The 18,684-nt window shown below is 44.4% G+C and overlaps 1 protein-coding gene across 1 annotated transcript in view; it reads left to right on the plus strand.

Moving 5' to 3' along the window:
• The window catches only part of LOC131194211 (otoconin-90-like), a 107,343-nt gene that overhangs the window by 73,871 nt on the left and 14,788 nt on the right, over window positions 1-18,684 (plus strand). Inside the window, exon 8 of the mRNA XM_058174943.1 lies at window positions 1,602-1,730. Within this exon, the coding sequence (XP_058030926.1) occupies window positions 1,602-1,730 (129 nt within the window). The remainder of the gene's footprint in view (window positions 1-1,601; window positions 1,731-18,684) is intronic.

Below are 18,684 nucleotides of genomic sequence, written 5' to 3' on the forward strand. Positions count from 1 at the left end.
AAGATAGATTTTTTTCTGAAACCAAATTGTTTAGTAGAGAGTAGATTGTTTGTTTCTAGGTGGAGGGTAATAGATTGGTTGATGATTGATTCCATTACTTTGCAGGTAACGCAGCATAAAGAGATTGGTCTGTAATTTTCAACTAGGCAGGGGCCTCCTTTTTTGAAGACAGGAATGACCGTGGCTAGTGACCAAAGTTTGGGAAGGGAGCTGGTCATGAAAGCTTTTTCAAAGATTATGCTTAGGGGTTCAGCTATAATAGTGGAAAGCTTTTTTAGGAAGTATGCACATAGTCCATCAGGTCCAATAGATAGGGATGGTTTCAGTTTGCGAAGGGCCTTTTCAACATTATCTTCTGTGAAATCTATTTGTGAAATCTACTTGTGTTTATAGATAAACAATATTTATCATCTCACATTGTTCTTTTCTCTTCCTCTTACTGTTGACCTCCCCGTTTCTGACTCCATTGCAAAATCATGTTGCTTATCCCAACCTAGAACTAAGGAGACATTTCCTGACAGTTAGAACAATTAATCAGAGGGAACCGCTTGCCTTCAGAAGCTGTGGGTGCTCCATCACTGGAGGTTTTTAAGGAGAGATTGGACAATCATTTGTCTGAAATAGTATAGGGCAGGGGTCTGCAAACCTAGCTCTTTTAAGACTTGTGGACTTCAACTCCCAGCAAAGCTGGCTGAGGAACTCTGGGAGTTGAAATCCACAAGTCTTAAAAGAGCCAAGTTTGCAGACCCCTGATATAGGGTATCCTGTTTGAGCAGGGGGTTGGACCAGAAGACCTCCAAGGTCCCTTCCAACTCAGTTGTGAAGAGAAAGACCACGGGAGACATGATAGCAGTCTTCCAATATTTGAGGGGCTGCCACAGAGAGGAAGGAATCAAGCCATTTTCCAAGGCACCTGAAGGCCAGACAAGGAATAATGGATGGAAACTGAACAAGGAGAGATTTAACCTGGAAATAAGGAGAAATTTTCTGATAGTGAGAACAATCAACCAGTGGAACAGCTTGCCTTTGGAAGTTCTGGGAGCTTCATCACTTGAGTCTTTCAAGAAGAGATTGGGCTGCCATTTGTCAGAAATGGTGTAGGGTGTCCTGCCTGGGTGGGGGGCGGGGGTTGGACTAGATGATCCACAAGGTCCCTTCCAACTCTGTTATCTGTAATTCTATTATTCTGTTATGCTTATTCCTGTCATTTAACTTGTGTGGCAGATTGTAACTTTCAGAGAAGCTTCTGAATTCTGTTAGTACCATTCTAGAATGAACATTCTTCCCAACAGTTCAAGTCTTGGGGGATGGGGGACGGGGGGACGGGGAAGAAAAAGCATTTTACAAAAAAAGAATGAATTTTCTATTGTGTTCAAATGACTTCTTGCTGTGAAATGAACTCAATCCTGCTTTCCTCCTGCGGTGATGAACTGCGTCTGGGCCCAGGATATAAATAAAATGTAACCCTCTGGGTTAAAACCTTACAGAGAGTCAGCAGATTATAGCAAAAAAACATCTCCATCCAACTTTGTAAACGGGGTTTTCATTCTCTCTCTCTCTTTTTTTACATGCTGTTTGTTCTTTTTTTTTTCCCCTCACAGGATCTGAGGATTCTTGCGAGCATTTGCTCTGCAACTGTGATAAAGAAGCTATTGAATGTTTCTTGCATTCTCCCGTTAACTCTTCCTTGAATAATTTTGATGCTTCCCTCTGCTCCTCTCTGGAGACAGGTAAGAAAATTGGGAAAAATCTCTCGGTTCTTTGTTCCTGTTCAGATCCTTCATTTCCTTGCTCGGTAAATTCATCTTATTCACATAACATAACGTAACATAATAACAGAGTTGGAAGGGACCTTGGAGGTCTTCTAGTCCAACCCCCTGCCCAGGCAGGAAACTCTACACCATTTCAGACAAATGGCTATCCAACATTTTCTTAAAAATTTCCAGTGTTGGAGCATTCACAACTTTGCAGACAAGTTGTTCCACTTATTGATTGTTCTAACTGTCAGGAAATTTCTCCTTAGTTCTAAGTTGCTTCTCTTCTTGATTAGTTTCCACCCATTGCTTCTTGTCCTGCCCTCAGGTGCTTTGGAGAATAGTTTGACTCCCTCTTCTTTGTGGCAACCCCTGAGATATTGGAACACTGCTATCATGTCCTTTGAAGGCACCGCGTGCTGAAGAAACAAATCAATGTTGCCTAATTTTACCTCATGCAAGAGTCATCCTAAGGCAGGGTTTGCCAATCTTGGCAACTTCAAGACGTGTGGACTTCAACTCCCAGAATTCCCCAGCCACGTTGACTGGAGAATTCTGGGAGTTGAAGTCCATATGTCTTAAACTTGACAAGATTGGCAAACCCTTGCCGAAGGGGAGAGACAGCAATCTTTTCTGGAGAGTTTATATAGTACATCGTGTTTGGTGACAATAAATTTTGGTTTCCAAAGTCCTAAAAAAATTGGCTTAAAATTCAGTATAGGCCAGGGATGGGCTGCTGGGAGTTCGCATGGATTCAGACGATCCTCTAGCTAGGATTCTGCCCAGTTCGATGAACCCCCAAATCCCATGCCTGGCTGGCCTCGCCCCTCCCAGAGTCACTCAACAACCAGGTTACTAACTGAACAATGGCAGTGATTCACTTAACAACTGTGGCAAGAAAGGTTGTAAAATGGGGGCAAAACTCCACTTAACAATCGTCTCACTTAGCAACTCTCACTTTAGTTGAGGGCAACATACATTTTTGGAAGCTGTCCGGAGTGACCATTAATGAGTTGTGCAGCCATGTAAATTTTCTTAGTCGGTAGATTGATGGGTTGATGGATTGATTTTAGGATCAGTATTAGCAGAAGACTTCTCCCCACAATTTTTTTTATCATTTAGTTATTTCTAGAGTTTTAAGAACATGAGCATTAGGGCAATCAAAATGGAGAGACCAGGCATCTGGCAAATATTCAAACAATTGAAATTATTCCTGGCTGTAAAGGTCATCTGAGGGAGTGAGGGAGAAGGGGAACTCAAGATGGTGGACATGTCCTGCCCCTTTCTATGTGGAAACACCTGTTCTGTCCTCCCTTGCCTCCGTCCGAATGATGGCTTAATTAGCCATCACTATCAGCTCTGGCAGCAGAATAGCCCACATCTGCCAAGAGCCTCCGTTATCTTCTACAACGCTGGTGACACCTAGAAACAAACTTCAGCTCTTAATCAGTGGATTTGCCTGTTACAAAGAGACACAGCAGCTCTGGCTGCCTTTTATATCCTGTGGGGTGTGGCTCCATGACTCAGCACTTCCTAGGCCTGCCCCACCCCTGCTTCTGTTGTTCCCGCCTCTCCTGCCTACAAAACCAAGCCTAATTGCCATTAGCTGGGTCTGCAGGCGTGGCCTGGGGGGGGAAGAGTCAGGGGATGGAGGCCTCGTTATCTCTTCCACCTGGCCTGTTTCTGGCTCCTGGAGCTGAGCCAGGGGAGCCAGTGCTCCTAGGGTAAGTCCTGACGGCCCTTCCCCCTCACTTTCCAAGTCACTTTCCGGCAGCAGGGCCGGCTCGGGGGGCGCAGACACAACACCACCATTCCTGGCATCATGATGGCTTCAGATGGACTTTTCTGACTGGCCTCTTCTACAGAATTGGCTATTCAATTTCAAGACCTGTTGTGAAATATAGGAGGGATATGGTGGACGTTCGAACTGGCACCAACATTTTCTTGCCTGCTTGCCCTAAAAGTTTGCAATGCATATACCTCAAAAGCTAGCAAGCCAAAGAAGTTAAATGTTAAGCTGAAAACCTAAGCTGCTTTTTTTTTCATTGCAAGTTGCGAGTCCTTAGGAGTCCAGAAGAAGGGAACACCTGCTAGCAGTAGTGGGATTCAATTTCTTTTACTACCAGTTATGTGGGCGTGGCTTGGTGGGCATGGCTTGGTGGGCGTGGCAAGGGAAGGATACTATAAAATTTCCATTCCCATCCCACTCCAGGAGAAGGATACTGTAAAATCTCCATTCCCTCCCCACTCCAGGGGAAGGTTACTGCAAAATCCCCATTTCCCCCCAAATCAGCTGGGACTCCGGAGGCAGAGAATAGATGGGGGCAGGGCCAGCCAGAGGTGGTATTTACTGGTTCTCCAAACTACTCAAAATTTCCGGTTCTCCGAACTACTCAAAATTTCTGCTACCAGTTCTCCAGAACTGGTTAGAACCTGCTGAATACCACCTCTCCCTGCTAGGCTTTTTAAGGCATGGATCAGGAAATAGAGCATGTCAGAAAGGAATATGTTATGTGTTGTAATCACTATATGCTCGGTGGTGTAGTGGTTAGAATGCAGTACTGTAGGCTACTTCTTGAGGTGGGTAAAATGAGGACCTAGATTATTGGGGGCGATATGCTGACTCTGTAAAACCACTTAGAGAGGGCTGTAAAAGCACTGTGAAGCAGAATAGAAAACTAAGTGCTATTGCTATTGCTATGCTACACGTGCTCTACAGACATACGATAATTTCCTGTGATATGATATATGCACAATCATATGATGCATTTATATTACTGGCTACCTGTTCCCTCTCTTTTCAGAAACATCTAGTGTGAAAGCTCACACCACAGTTCCTGCTTCAGGTATGCATCATACCTATAGAATATTCATTTATTAAACCCGTTCGTTTTTCCCCCCCTCCAATTTATAGGGCCACTTGATTCAAAATGCCACTGGGCAGCTTGGGACAAATTTAAAGTCTGGTAAAAACCACACACACACAAAAAGCAATTGGCAGTTGTGAACCATCACACCATAAGACTCTTGAAACCTCTCTTAGCGGGCCTAGAGCCCATAGGAGAAGACTAGTCTTCAATCTCTTTCAAACAATGGAAAATGTTTTCTTTTTGGATCCCATCTGGCGACATTGACATTGATAACTTTCCTGAAAAATAGTTTACTTCTCAGTACCCAGATCTGCATCCTTTAAATGAGGGGTGTCAAATTCAAGGCCCATGGCCCAGATCCAGCCTGTGGGGTACTTAGATCTGGCCCACGGTGCCTCTGCCAGAAAAAATGAAGCTTGGGAGGGCCGCGTGCCCTACTGAGCTCCGTTTTCGCTGGCAGAGGATTGCAGGAGGCTGTTGCAGCCAAAAACGGAGCTCGGGAGTCCATTTTTGCTGGCAGAGCAGTTGGGCCACCACAGGCGCCCCTGACATGAGTGATGTTGCACTGGCCACACCCACCATGGCCATGCCTCCCCAGCCTCCCCAAGTTCAAACACAACCCTGACGTGACCTTAATGAAATTGAGTTTGGCACCCTTTAGATCAGTGATGGCTAACCTTTTTGCCGTCGCGTGCCAAAAGCGTGGGGAGCGTGGAGGGGTCGTGCGCGTGTGTGCCCACACCCATAATTTAATGTACCCCATTCCCCCCCTGCATGCTTGCGCCCCTGCGCTCCCATCGCTTTTGGCACGCGATGACATGTGGGCCCGTTTTTCCAGAGCCTTTCTAGGAGCCTGGGGAGGGCGAAAACGGCCTTCCCAGGAGGCCCACTGGAAGCAGCTCCTTTCCTGACTTCCAGTGGGCTCGGAAGGCCCAAAAATCAGCTGGCCGGCATGCGCAAGCGCACTGGAGCTGAGCTAGGACAACGCTTGCGTGCCCACAGATAGGTTCACCATCATGGCCTTAGATGGTTAGAAATTAGTTGATACAGTTAAGAATTTTGAAGGCCTGTTTTTTTTTTTTAAAAAAGAAAGAATAAAGTATCTCTTTGCCAACACTGGTTTAGCAAAGCAGTATTGATTTCAGGGCTGCAGAAAAAAAGCAAACCAAAATCCCAAATTTAAAGAATACCTCTCTTTTAATTTTTTTCTGCAGAGCTTCAATACCTGAGGACCAAAGAGACTCAGTTAACAGACAGGATCCCGGCAGATGGTTGGTGCCTGTTTTATTCCTCTCCTTTTTTCACGTTCCTCTCGTGTGTACGAACGCTTTGCACCTAGATATTTATTTATTTATTTATTTATTTATTTATTTATTTATTTATTTATTTAATTTATTTATTTATTCAAATTTTTATACCGCCCTATCTCCCGAAGGACTCAGGGCGGTTTACAGCCCGATAAAAATAAAAATATAATACAAGATAAAACACTAAATTAAAAAACTTATTTAAGTAGGCCAAAATTTAAAATTACAATTAAAATGATAAAAACTCCATTAAAATTAAAATTAAAATTAAAATTCTAGTCCAGTCCTGCACAGATAAATAGATGTGTTTTAAGCTCGCAGCAGAAGGTTCGAAGGTCAGGAAGTTGGCGGAGTCCTGGGGGAAGTTCATTCCAGAGGGTGGGAGCCCCCACAGAGAAGGCCCTTCCCCTGGGTGTCGCCAGTCGGCACTGCCTGGCGGATGGCACCCCAAGGAGTCCCACCCTGTGAGAGCACACGGGTCGGTGGGAGGCAATCAGTGGCAGTAGACGGTCCCGTAAGTAGCCCGGCCCTAAGCCATGGAGCACTTTGAAGATGGTTACCAAAACCTTGAAGCGCACCCGGAAGGCCACAGGCAGCCAGTGCAGTCTGCGCAGGAGTGGTGTCACATGGGAGCCACGAGGGGCTCCCTCTATCACCCGCGCAGCCGCATTCTGGACTAACTGGAGCCTCCGGGTGCTCCTCAAGGGAAGCCCCATGTAGAGAGCATTGCAGTAATCCAGGCGAGATGTCACAAGAGCATGAGTGACTGTGCATAGGGCATCCCGGTCCAGGAAGGGGCGCAACTGGCGAACCAGGCGAACCTGGTAAAAGGCTCTCCTGGAGACGGCCGTCAAATGGTCTTCAAAAGACAGCCGTCCATCCAGGAGAACGCCCAAGTTGTGCACCCTTTCCATTGGGGCCAATGACTCGCCCCCAACAGTCAGCCGCAATTTTATATCGTTCCTTTTTTCAAAAGACTTGGCAGAATTCCTTTTGTAGAAGCAATGAAGCTCCTAAAATTGAAGTTTACAGGTTTAAAAAATGGCTGCCAAGCTGGATGAGATAGACAAGGCCTTATGAAGAGATGTAAAATTCTATTCTAATTGGACAGATGATCCTGGCAGCTTAACATTTTGACTCAGTCAAAAAGAACAGAACGAAACCAGTGGTGAAATCCAATTTTTTTTTACTACTGGTTCTGTGGGTGTGGCTTGGTGGGTGTGGCATGGCTTGGTGGGCGTGGCTTGGTGGGCGTGGAGTGGCTTGATGGGTGTGGCTTGGTGGGCGTGGCAGGGGAAGGATACTTCAAAATCTCCATTCCCACCCCACTCCAGGGGAAGGATACTACAAAATCCCCATTCCCTCCCCACCCCTGGAGGAAGGATATTGCAAAATCTCCATTCCCATCCCACTCTGGGACCAGCCAGAGGTGGTATTTGCCAGTTCTCTAAACTTCTCAAAATTTCCACTACTGGTTCTCCAGAACCTGTTAGAACCTGCTGGATTTCACCCCCGGATAAAACTTAACAGGGACCAATACAAAGTTCTTTATTTTCCAAGAAATAAGGAATTATTCATTAATGGTAGATAGATTTTAGTATATTATATTTCTTTATCATTCCCTATCCAACTTAATGGCAACAATTTATGGTACATGGATTATTTTAAAGTTGTTTTATTGCTTCCCCCCCCCAAAAAAAAAACTTGATTGTCAGCTTCTTTGAATATTTTACAGTGATAAATAAATGCGTAGAGAAGTCAAATGCATAGGTATAGCACGGGGAATACTACATATGGGTTATTCATAATACATGTGAAAAAAAATTGGATCACAAGATGACATGAATCCACAGGGGCATATACTGTGACCCAATTTAGGGAAGTGGTGAAGGTGCTGACCTAGAAACCAGGAGACTGTGAATTCTAGGCCACCTTAAGCATGAAAGCCAGTGGGCGACTTTGGGCCAATCACCAGGAGACTGTGAGTTCTAGTTCCATCTTAGGCATGAAAGCTAGCTGGGTGGCTTCGGGCCAATTACCAGGAGACTGTGAGTTGTAGTCCTATTTTAGGCATGAAAGCCAGCTGGATGACTTTGGGCAGTCACCAGGAGACTGTGAGTTCTAGTTCCACCTTAGGCATGAAAGCCAGCTGGATGACTTTGGGCAGTCACCAGGAGACTGTGAGTTCTAGTTCCAACATAGGCCTGAAAGCTGGCTGGGTGACTTTGGGCAGTCACCAGGAGACTGTGAATTCTAGTTCCACCTTAGGCATGAAAGCCAGCTGGATGACTTTGGGCAGTCACCAGGAGACTGTGAGTTCTAGTTCCACCTTAGGCATGAAAGCCAGCTGGATGGCTTTGGGCAGTCACCAGGAGACTGTGAGTTCTAGTTCCACCTTAGGCATGAAAGCCAGCTGGATGACTTTGGGCAGTCACCAGGAGACTGTGAGTTCTAGTTCCAATTTAGGCATGAAAGCCAGCTGGATGACTTTGGGCAGTCACCAAGAGACTGTGAGTTCTAGTTCCACCTTAGGCATGAAAGCCAGCTGGATGACTTTGGGCAGTCACCAGGAGACTTTGAGTTCTAGTTCCACCTTAGGCATGAAAGCCAGCTGGATGACTTTGGGCAGTCACCAGGAGACTGTGAGTTCTAGTTCCACCTTAGGCATGAAAGCCAGCTGGATGACTTTGGGCAGTCACCAAGAGACTGTGAGTTCTAGTTCCACCTTAGGCATGAAAGCCAGCTGGATGACTTTGGGCAGTCACCAGGAGACTTTGAGTTCTAGTTCCACCTTAGGCATGAAAGCCAGCTGGATGACTTTGGGCAGTCACCAGGAGACTGTGAGTTCTAGTTCCACCTTAGGCATGAAAGCCAGCTGGATGACTTTGGGCAGTCACCAGGAGACTGTGAGTTCTAGTTCCACCTTAGGCATGAAAGCCAGCTGGATGACTTTGGGCAGTCACCAGGAGACTGTGAGTTCTAGTTCCACCTTAGGCATGAAAGCCAGCTGGGTGGCTTTGGGCAGTCACCAGGAGACTGTGAGTTCTAGTTCCACCTTAGGCATGAAAGCCAGCTGGATGACTTCGGCCAATCACCAGGAGACTGTGAGTTCTAGTTCCACTTTAGGCATGAAGGGGATTGACCAAGTACAGCCAGCATTTGTTGATGTAACATGTTACAACAACACGCAGCAAATGATGTTGGAAAACGTTACAAACTAGGAAGACAATTGCTTTTTTGGACTGACACATCCCATAAAATTTCATCACAATCAGATCATTTATTCCCTCAAACAATTTTATTCAGTTCCCTTTTGGGCTTCTGATACATATGCTGGACAGCGATTGAGAGAGTTGAGTAGAGAAGGGAGGCTGAAGTGAAGGAAAGAGAAGTGAAGCAGGTACAAGAACAGATTGTGATGGAAGAAGATTTATTACAAGTGTTGGAAATACCTACGACGGGTTTAGATTCAAAAGAACAAAGGCTGACAAGAGCTGCTGCTAAACGCAAGGAACAAGAGATGAAGGCACAACAACAACTGGCAACTACTACAACGGAAACAGTGGGAGGAGCAAGGCCTAAAGTAAAATGTGATCTGCGGCTGGTGTTCCAAAAGTTTCCTTCGGCCGATAATGGCAATTAAACTATTATCTTGGAATGTTAATGGCCTGAATTCACCGCAGAAGAGAAGGAAAGTATTTCATTATTTGAAACAATTTAAAAATGACATTACCTGTTTACAAGAAACACATATTAGATCTTGCTAAATGTTGGAGATGCGATTGTGAAGATGCTACTTATTATCATTTGGATTAAAGTATGGTGGATCATGCAGAATATTTTGAAAAAGAAGATTAAGTTTACTCCGCAGTTCTTTCTACTAGGAATAATTATGGACTATACAGCTATAGAGACTAAATTGATTTTGAACTTAATAACAGTCGCAAGACTTTTGATTGCTCAGTATTGGAAGAAAGAAGAATTACCTACAATCAAGAATGGACACTCAAAGTATCAAATCTGGCAGAGATGACAAAATCTCCGCTTACTTGAAAGACTATACACTAGAAAAATATATTTTAGAATGGAAAATGTGGATTGATTATATTCAAAATAAGTATCAGATAAAAAAATATCGAATAGCATATGAGTAAATTTAGGAAATATTTTGTATTAGATATATTTTTGAAAGAGAGGGGAATTGAGAGTGTGACTAAGTGTGGTGTGACTAGAGATTATAATTTAGGAATTATTTTGGATTATGATTGTTAGTTTTGATACCCTGCATTTTGTTCTGGGAAGTCGGGGTGGGGGTGGGGGTAAGGGGAGGGAATTGGGGGGTTTGGTAGAGATGGAGTGATGGTTAATGTACAGGGATTATTGAAGAAATATAATTAATGTAGGGTCGGGTCTGCATAGTTACCATTTTAGAACGGTGAGGAGGAAGAAAAGAGAGAGTAGGAGGTAGGAAAGAGGAGAAGAGGAAGGAAGAGGGATAGTAGAGGGAGAAGGAAGGTGTAGGGTGGAGGGAGGAGCGGATGTAGATAAGAGAAGGAGAGGAAGGTTTGGAAAGTAAAAGAAGGTAGAAGAGGGAAGAGTGTTAAAAAGGGTGGTGGTGACTGGGCAAGCCCGACTAATTGTATATAACTGTACATTGGATGAATTATTTGATATGATTGTAAAAATAAAACTTTTTATAAAAAAAAAAAAGAGAGAGTTGAGTAGAAATCTGCTGCAAAATTTCAGACGGCACACAGCTTTCCATCTAGCACGAGAGCAAAAAAATAGCTTGCTGTCAGGAGCAAAACTTTATTTATTTATTTTTAAATGGGATTATAGTTCAGGAGGATTCAGGCAGAGAGAGAGAGTACTGAGGTCAAAACTTTGAAATGTTTCTGTAGGTGGCTAATCTGATTATACTGGAAACTCAGATGCTTCTATCTGGGCAAAAGCTTTATTGGGTTAAAATTTTATTGGGTTGTTTATATTTTAATATTTTAATTCGTTTTTAAATCTGGCCATTTTATAATATGCTTGTTTTAATTTCTTTTAATATTGATATTGTGATTTTTTACTTGGCTGTACACCGCCCTGAGTCCTTCGGGAGAAGGGCGGTATAAAAATTGAATAAAATAAATAAAATAAAATAAAGCTATAATTGTCATGGTTGACATTTTCATTAAAATGCCGTTAAGAATAAGGCTTCTGCCAACCTAGCAGTTTTAAAGCTCGTAAAAAATGCCAGTAGAAAAATAGGGACCACCTTTGGTGGGAAGGGAACAGCGTTCCGTGCACCTTTGGCATTTAGTCATGCCGGCCACATGACCATGGAGACATCTTTGGACAGCGCTGGCTCTTCGGCTTTGAAACGGAGATGAGCACCGCCCCCTAGAGTCGGCAATGACTAGCACATATGTGCGAGGGGAACCTTTACCTATGAATAAGGCTCGCATGATCTCACAAGGATAACCTGTTTTATTACCTATTTGTCTTCTAGTTATTCCCCAGCCCACCACTGGCCCAGCTGTAATGATTCTGGGAGCTGAGCGTAAGTCCATCAGTACTGCAATCATTATTATTGTTTAATCTGACTTGTTTAATAACGCCAATTCACTTGGAACGTTATCTGGGAGAAGCAGAATTATGGGTTTGCTTTGTGATCAAGTCTACATGCCTGTATTGATAGTCTTTTATTCCGAATAGTTACTGTAGAAGCGGAAAGCAACGGAAATACCGATTTTCAGAGGGGAAGAGAAGGAGGCGGAGGAGGTACGATATCTGTAAAAGTTCAGACGGTTGCATTCTCATGAAAGTACCATGTTTTCCCCAAAATAAGACATGTCTGGATAATAAGCCCAATCGGGCTTTTCAATGAATGCGATAATATAAGCCACCCCTTCAAAATAAGCCCCCCCCACTACTTACTGTCTTTTTGGGAGTATAAGACGCACCTTCATTTTTGAGGAGGAAAATAAGAAAAAAGCTGATTGACAGGTGGATCGGCCTCCTGGAATACCCCCAATCAGCTGTTCCCAGAGGTGAATTTTAGCAACAGGTTCCTTGGTTGTGAGCTCTGTGCCTTCCTTTTTTTTTTTTTTCTTTTTTTGCTTTTTTTCCTGCCTCTGAAACTCTGTTTCAGGAAAAAAACCTTTTTCTGCCTCTGAAAGTCTCCAAGCCAGAGCTTCAGAAAGAAAGCGCCTGTAGCTCCGTTTGGGGCTTTTTTTCTAAGCTCCATTTCTGATGCTTCTTTCAGCCTCTGAAACCTCCGTTTGAGAAGCTGGGCGGGACTACATTTGGAGTATAAGACGCATCCAGATTTTCACCCTATTTTTTGGGGAAAAAGGTGCGTCTTATACTCTGAAAAATACAATACAGGTATGTGCAGCCAGTCCCGCCATTTCCTCTGGTTGCTTGCTGCGCAACCAAAATGAGTTGAGGAGGCGAGGCCGGGGGGGTGGACAGGGGGACATGCTCTCCCCTCCCTGTTTTTCACGCCGGCCGAGCAGCCCAACACATCCTATCCCACCCTAATGGCAACAGCAGCCTGGCTGCTTCCCTTCCTTTTTATTGAGAGGGGTGGCAGATGGGGAGGGGGAGAAGTGAGATCCGTGGAGTGAGATGTGGCTCCCCTTGCCGTCTCTTCTCCCCCACTCACCGGGCAAGGAGGGCTCCTGCCCATTGCTTAGCCACCCGCCCCTTTTAGGGATGCAATTTGGGGAAGGGCACGGGGGGCTGGTGAGAAGCGGGACGCAGGTCTTAGCTTTCAAGCTCCATCACTTTCCTTACCGTTGTGTCCAGGGAAACACCCTGAAAAAGAAAACCTTCTCGTGAGTTTAATCACACTTCTTGAACTCGTGAGAAGGCTTTCTTTTACAGCGTGTTTCCCTGGACACAATGGCAAGGAACGCTGTTGTGACCCAGGGCCCAAGTAGGTAGTAGGAAACTTAGTCAGTGTAAAAACAGAAAAACTTTATTAGAACAGCTGAGAATTAATTCATTCTCAGTGTAGTTCAATGACATCTGCCTGAGTGACTTTGGGCCAATCGTCAGGAAGTTTTGAGTTCTAGTCCCATCTTAGGCAGGAAAGTCACCCAGATGACTTTGAGCCAAACACCAGGTAACAGCGAGTTCTAGTCCCACCTTAAGTATGAAAGCCAGCTTGGAGCAATTGCCAGGAAATGGTGAGTTTTAGTCTTGCCTTAGACATGAAAAGCTGATTAGGTGATTCTGAACCAGTCACTTTTTCTCAGCCCAGCCCATTTCACAAAGTTGTTGTGGGAAAAACAGAAGGAGAAGGGAGTACTATTATGGGGTAACTGCCTTGAGTTACCTATATAATAAAAAGGCAAAATAAAAGTCTAATAAATATTTATTATAATTGCCATATTGATTTTTTTGACCCTTATCCAAAAAAATCCCCCATATCTATTATTTTTGACATCCTAAGTCATATGTTATGTGGGTTTTTTCTTCTACCTTCAAAACGACGCTATAGGGCACTGCATGTCAGAACAACTAGACACAAGGACAATTTTTCCCTCATGTCATCACTCCACTAAACAACTAATTCCCACAACACTGTCAAACTATCTAGTAAGGCTGTATTCTATTATTCTCATCTTTCCTATCTCCTTATCTGCTTTTGACTATAACTTTGTTGCTTGTACCTTATGATTTATATTGTTTACTTAGTTTCCTAGTATGATTTATATTGATTGCTTATTTAGTATCCTACAACTATCACTGTGTTGTATCTTATGATTTGTGATGAATGTATTTTTACAATGACTATGATTGTGATTTATCACTTACTGCTTGTATGAACACTAAGAGTTTATGCACTGGAGACAAATTCCTTGTGTGTCCAATCACATTTGGTCAATAAATAAACTTCTTCTTCTTCTTCTTCTTCTTCTTCTTCTTCTTCTTCTTCTTCTTCTTCTTCTTCTTCTTCTTCTTCTTCTTCTTCTTCTTCTTCTTCTTCTTCTTCTTCTTCTTCTTCTTCTTCTTCTTCTTCTTCTCTCCTCCTCCTCCTCCTCCTGGTTCTCCTTCTCCTTCTCCTTCTCCTCCTCTTCTTCTTCTCCTTCTCCTTCCTCCTCCTCTTCCTCTTCCTCTCCTTCTCCTTCTTCTGGTTCTCCTTCTCCTCCTTCTCCTTCCTCCTCCTCTTCCTCTCCTTCTCCTTCTCCTTCTTCTGGTTCTCCTTCTCCTCTCCTCCTCCTTTTCCATCCCCTTCCTCCTCCTCTTTCTTTTCCTCTCCTTCTCCTTCTCCCTCCTCTTCCTCCTCTTTTTCTCCTCCTCCTCCCTCCTCCTCCTCCTCCTCCTCCTCCTCCTCCTCTTCTTCTTCTCCTTCTCCTTCTCCTTCTCCTTCTCCTTCTCCTTCTCCATTCTTTTTTTAAAAAATCACTTCTGTTAATTCTTGGAGTAAGTTACAAAACAAGATTTGTCACAGAATCTATTTTTTGTTCCTTGACAGACGTTCCTCAAGAGTTCAGTGACCTGATCCTGAACAACCATGAAAGATGTAAGTGAATACATTCTTCTGGACTGGTGCAACTGTTGTCTCTTTAAAATTCTTAGATTTTCAGAATAACCAAAGATGGATAACAAATCCTTTGATTAACTTTTTCTTCTTTACATTGGCACAGCAGTGAGCAGCATTTGAATGTAGATTTCTCCACACTCAATCCCTCCCTCAATAGACCAGGACATCTCAATGAACCTTAGCTAATACAGGTTGTCCTCAACTTACAACAGTTCACTTAGTGACTGTACAAAGTTACAACAGCACTGAAAAAAGTGACATGACCATTTTTCACAGCTATGACCTCTGTAGCATAGCCATGATCATCTGTGTCGTGTCCCACTCCTCCGCTGACGGCCGGGTCAGGGAAATTCGAATCAGGTGTGCCTCTGCAGCTCTGCCAAAGTCCTAGGGCAGGCAGGAGACCAGAAAGTGACTTCAGCAAGATATGTTAGACTTTGCCTGACTCAGAGAATGCCAGAAAGCAGATCCTTTATATAGGCCATGGGGTGTGGCTCCATGACTCAGCACTTATCCAGGCCTGCCCCTCCCTTCCTTCTGACGCCGCCGCCTATCAATCCTTCTGAAGCGAGGGTCACTCCAGTCTGCAGCTGTTGGTAATAGACCCTCCTCAGGCTCACATGCTGTGGAGGAGGGGGAGGGGTCTAGTTGCTCCGTTTGCCTGGGCATGGAGCCAGAGCTGGGGGCTGGAGATACTTGCTCTTCTTCAGCCTGTCTGGGCATGGAGCCAGGGCTGGGGCCGGGAGGCCTGCTAGGACATTCTTCAGCGTTCGGAAGCAGATAAGCAGACCCCGGCTGTGGTGGTGAGATCGGATGAGACACAACAATCTGAGCAAGGTTCATACTTATGACCATTGCTGTGTCCCATGGTCATGTGACCACCTTTTGCGACCTTCTGGCAAGCAAAGTCTATAGGAAAACCTGATAGTGAATAACAACTGGGTTACTAACTTATCAGCTGCAGTGATTCACATGACAACAATGGCAAGACTCCGTAAAATGGGCAAAACTCACTTAACAAATGTCTCACTTAACAACAGACATTTTTGGCTTAATTGTGGTCGTAAATCGAGAACCACCTGTAGTATCTTCTATATCAAGAGTTCCCAAACTTGGCAATGTTACAACTTGTGGAGTTCAGTTCTCAGGATTCTCCAGCCAACAAGAAGAATTCTGCATCAAAATCTAGAACAAATATAGAGAAGAGCAAGAAAGATGATTAGGGGGTCTGGAGGCTAAAATATAGAATAGAATAGAATAGAATTTTTTATTGGCCAAGTGTGATTGGACACACAAGGAATTTGTCTTGGTGCATACGCTCTCAGTGTACATAAAAGAAAAGATACCTTCATCAAGGTACAACATTTACAACACAAATGATGGTCAATATATCAATATAAATCAATATATAAATATAAATATATGAAGAACGGTTGCAGGAATTGGGTATGTCTAGTCCAGGGGTCTGCAAACTTGGCTCTTTTAAGACTTGTGGACTTCAACTCCCAGAGTTCCCCAGCCAGCAAAGCTGGCTGAGGGACTCTGGGAGTTGAAGTCTACAAGTCTTAAAGGGACCAAGGTTGGAGACCCCTGCTCTATCAGACATGCAGAATCTCTTTACATAGGAGCAACAGATATTCCTGGAGGAGAAATACCTGTTTACTTTTTATACTGTGATTGTAAGCTACCCAAGGGGAGTGGTAGTAGCAAATTTTACATTTCACCCCTGGTCTAGGGCAGGGGTCTACAAACTTGGCTCTTTTAAGACTTGTGGACTTCAACTCCCAGAGTTGGAGTTGAAGTCCACAAGTCTTAAAAGAGCCAAGTTTGCAGACCCCTGGTTCAGTCTAATGAAGAGACGGGCCAGGGGTGACATGATAGCAGTATTCCAATATCTCAGGAACTACCACAAAGGGACATGTGGCTCAGTGGCTAAGATGCTGAGTTTGTCGATCAGGAGGTCAGCAGTTCGAATCCCTAGTGCCCCGTAATGGGGTGAGCTCCCATTACTTGTCCCAGCTTCTGCCAACCTAGCAGTTCGAAAGCACGTAAAAAAATAGGGACTGCTTTTGGTAGGAAGGTAACAGCACTCTGTGCACCTTCAGTGTTTAGTGATGCTGGCCACGTGACCATGGAGACATCTTTGAACGGCGCTGGCTCTTCAGCTTAGAATTGGAGATGAGCATAGCCCCTAGAGCCGGAAACAACTATCACACATGTGCAGGGGAACCTTTACCACAAAGAAGAGGGAGTCAGCCTATTCTCCGAAGCGCCTGAAGGCAGGACAAGAAATAATGGATGTAAACTTATGAAGAAAAGATCCAACCAAGGAGAAATTTCCTGACATCTTGACTGAACAATTAATCAGTGGAATAACTTGCCTCCAGAAGTTGTGGGTGCTCCAGTAGTGGAAGTTTTTAAGAAGAGACTGAAATGATATAGGGTTTCTGCCTGAGCAGGGGGTTGGACTAGAACCCTCAGCCCATGGATTGGTACTGGTCCATGTCATACCAGCAACAAGGCTGAGCAAACAAGCCAAGCCCCATTCATGGGATGCAGGCAGCATGTGAAACCATGCCCCATCTGGTCTGCAGAAAAACCTCTCTCCACAGAACCAGTCCTTGGGGCCCTAAAGTTTGGGGCAGGGGTGGTATTCACTTACTTTCCCTACTGGTTTGCAAATGTGAGTGTGCACCCGGCCTTCCGTGCATGTGCTTTGCTGGCGTGCACACCTTCCACGAAAGGCGCACAGTCTCAAAAATGTGCCTAAATAAGATGACATAGGGCTGGGGTGGGCAATTTCCGCTACCAGTTCAGGCGAATCACTCCAAACCAGCTGAATACCACTTCTGGTTTGGGGGCCACTGAACTAGAAGACTTCCAAGCAGGGGTGAAATGCTCCCGGTTCGGACCGGATCGCCTGATCCGGTAGCGATGGCGGTGGGTGGTTCGGAGAACCGGTAGCAAAAATCCCTGCCCACCACCCCAGCCATGCCCAGCTGAGCCATGCGATCATCAGAGGTTTGGGGTTTTTTTACTTTTAAAAACATTTTTTCTTCAGCCGAAAAAATGCTTTTAAAAGTAAAAAAAAAAAAAGCCTCCGATGATCACATGACTGAGCTGGCATCGTCAGAATCTTTTAAAAGCATTTTTTCTACAACCTCTTCGGCCGAAGAGGTTATAGAAAAAGTGCTTATAAAGGGTTCTGGCAATCAGGCAACTCAGCTGGGATCTTCAGAACCTTTAGAAGCATATTTTCTACAACCCCTTCGGCCAAAGAGGTTGTAGAAAAAATGCTTTTAAAAGTAAAAAAAAAAAAAAGCCTCCGATGATCACATGGTTGAGCTGGGATCATCAGTACCTTTTAAAAGCATTTTTTCTACAACCTATTCGGCTGAAGAGGTTATAGAAAAAATGCTAATAAAGGGTTCTGGCGATCAGGCAACTCATCTGGGATCCTCAGAACCCTTTAGAAGCATTTTTTCTACAACCCCTTCGGCCAAAGAGGTTGTAGAAAAAATGCTTTTAAAAGTAAAAAAAAAAAAGTTGGCCACACCCACACAGTCACATTACCTCCCCCACCACCACCAAGCCATGCCCACAGAACCGGTAGTAACAAATTTTACATTTCTCCCCTGTCTCCAAGGTCCCTTCCAACTTTGTTATTCTGTTATCATTGATTATCAAAAAAAAAAAAAAAAAAAAAGGAAAGTGAAACATCTAACTGAGCAGACAGGAAAAAAAATGAAACGTCTAGCTATGTACAAATGTGACTTCTTGCCCTTTGTTCATTTATGTCCTGATATCACATAGTGTCGTGTCCCACTCCTCTGCTGATGGCCGGGTCAGGGAAATCCGAATCAGGCATGCCTCTGCAGCTCTGCCAAAGTCCTAGCAAAGTCCTCAGGGCAGGCAGGAGACCAGAAAGTGACTTCAGCAAGATATGTTTAGACTTTGCCTGACTCAGAGAATGCCAGAAAGCAGGTCCTTTATATAGGCCATGGGGTGTGGTTCCATGACTCAGCACTTATCCAGGCCTGCCCCTCCCTTCCTTCTGTTGCCTCCGTCTATCAAGTCTTCTGACGCGAGGGTCACTCCAGTCTGCAGCTGTTGGCAATTGACCTCCCTCAGGCTCACATGCTGTGGAGGAGGGGGAGGGGTCTAGTTGCTCCGTTTGCCTGGGCTGGGGGCTGGAGATACTTCCTCCTCTT

Source organism: Ahaetulla prasina, chromosome 3 (assembly GCF_028640845.1).
Source record: "Ahaetulla prasina isolate Xishuangbanna chromosome 3, ASM2864084v1, whole genome shotgun sequence".
In the NCBI taxonomy this organism is placed as follows: Eukaryota; Metazoa; Chordata; class Lepidosauria; order Squamata; family Colubridae; genus Ahaetulla; species Ahaetulla prasina.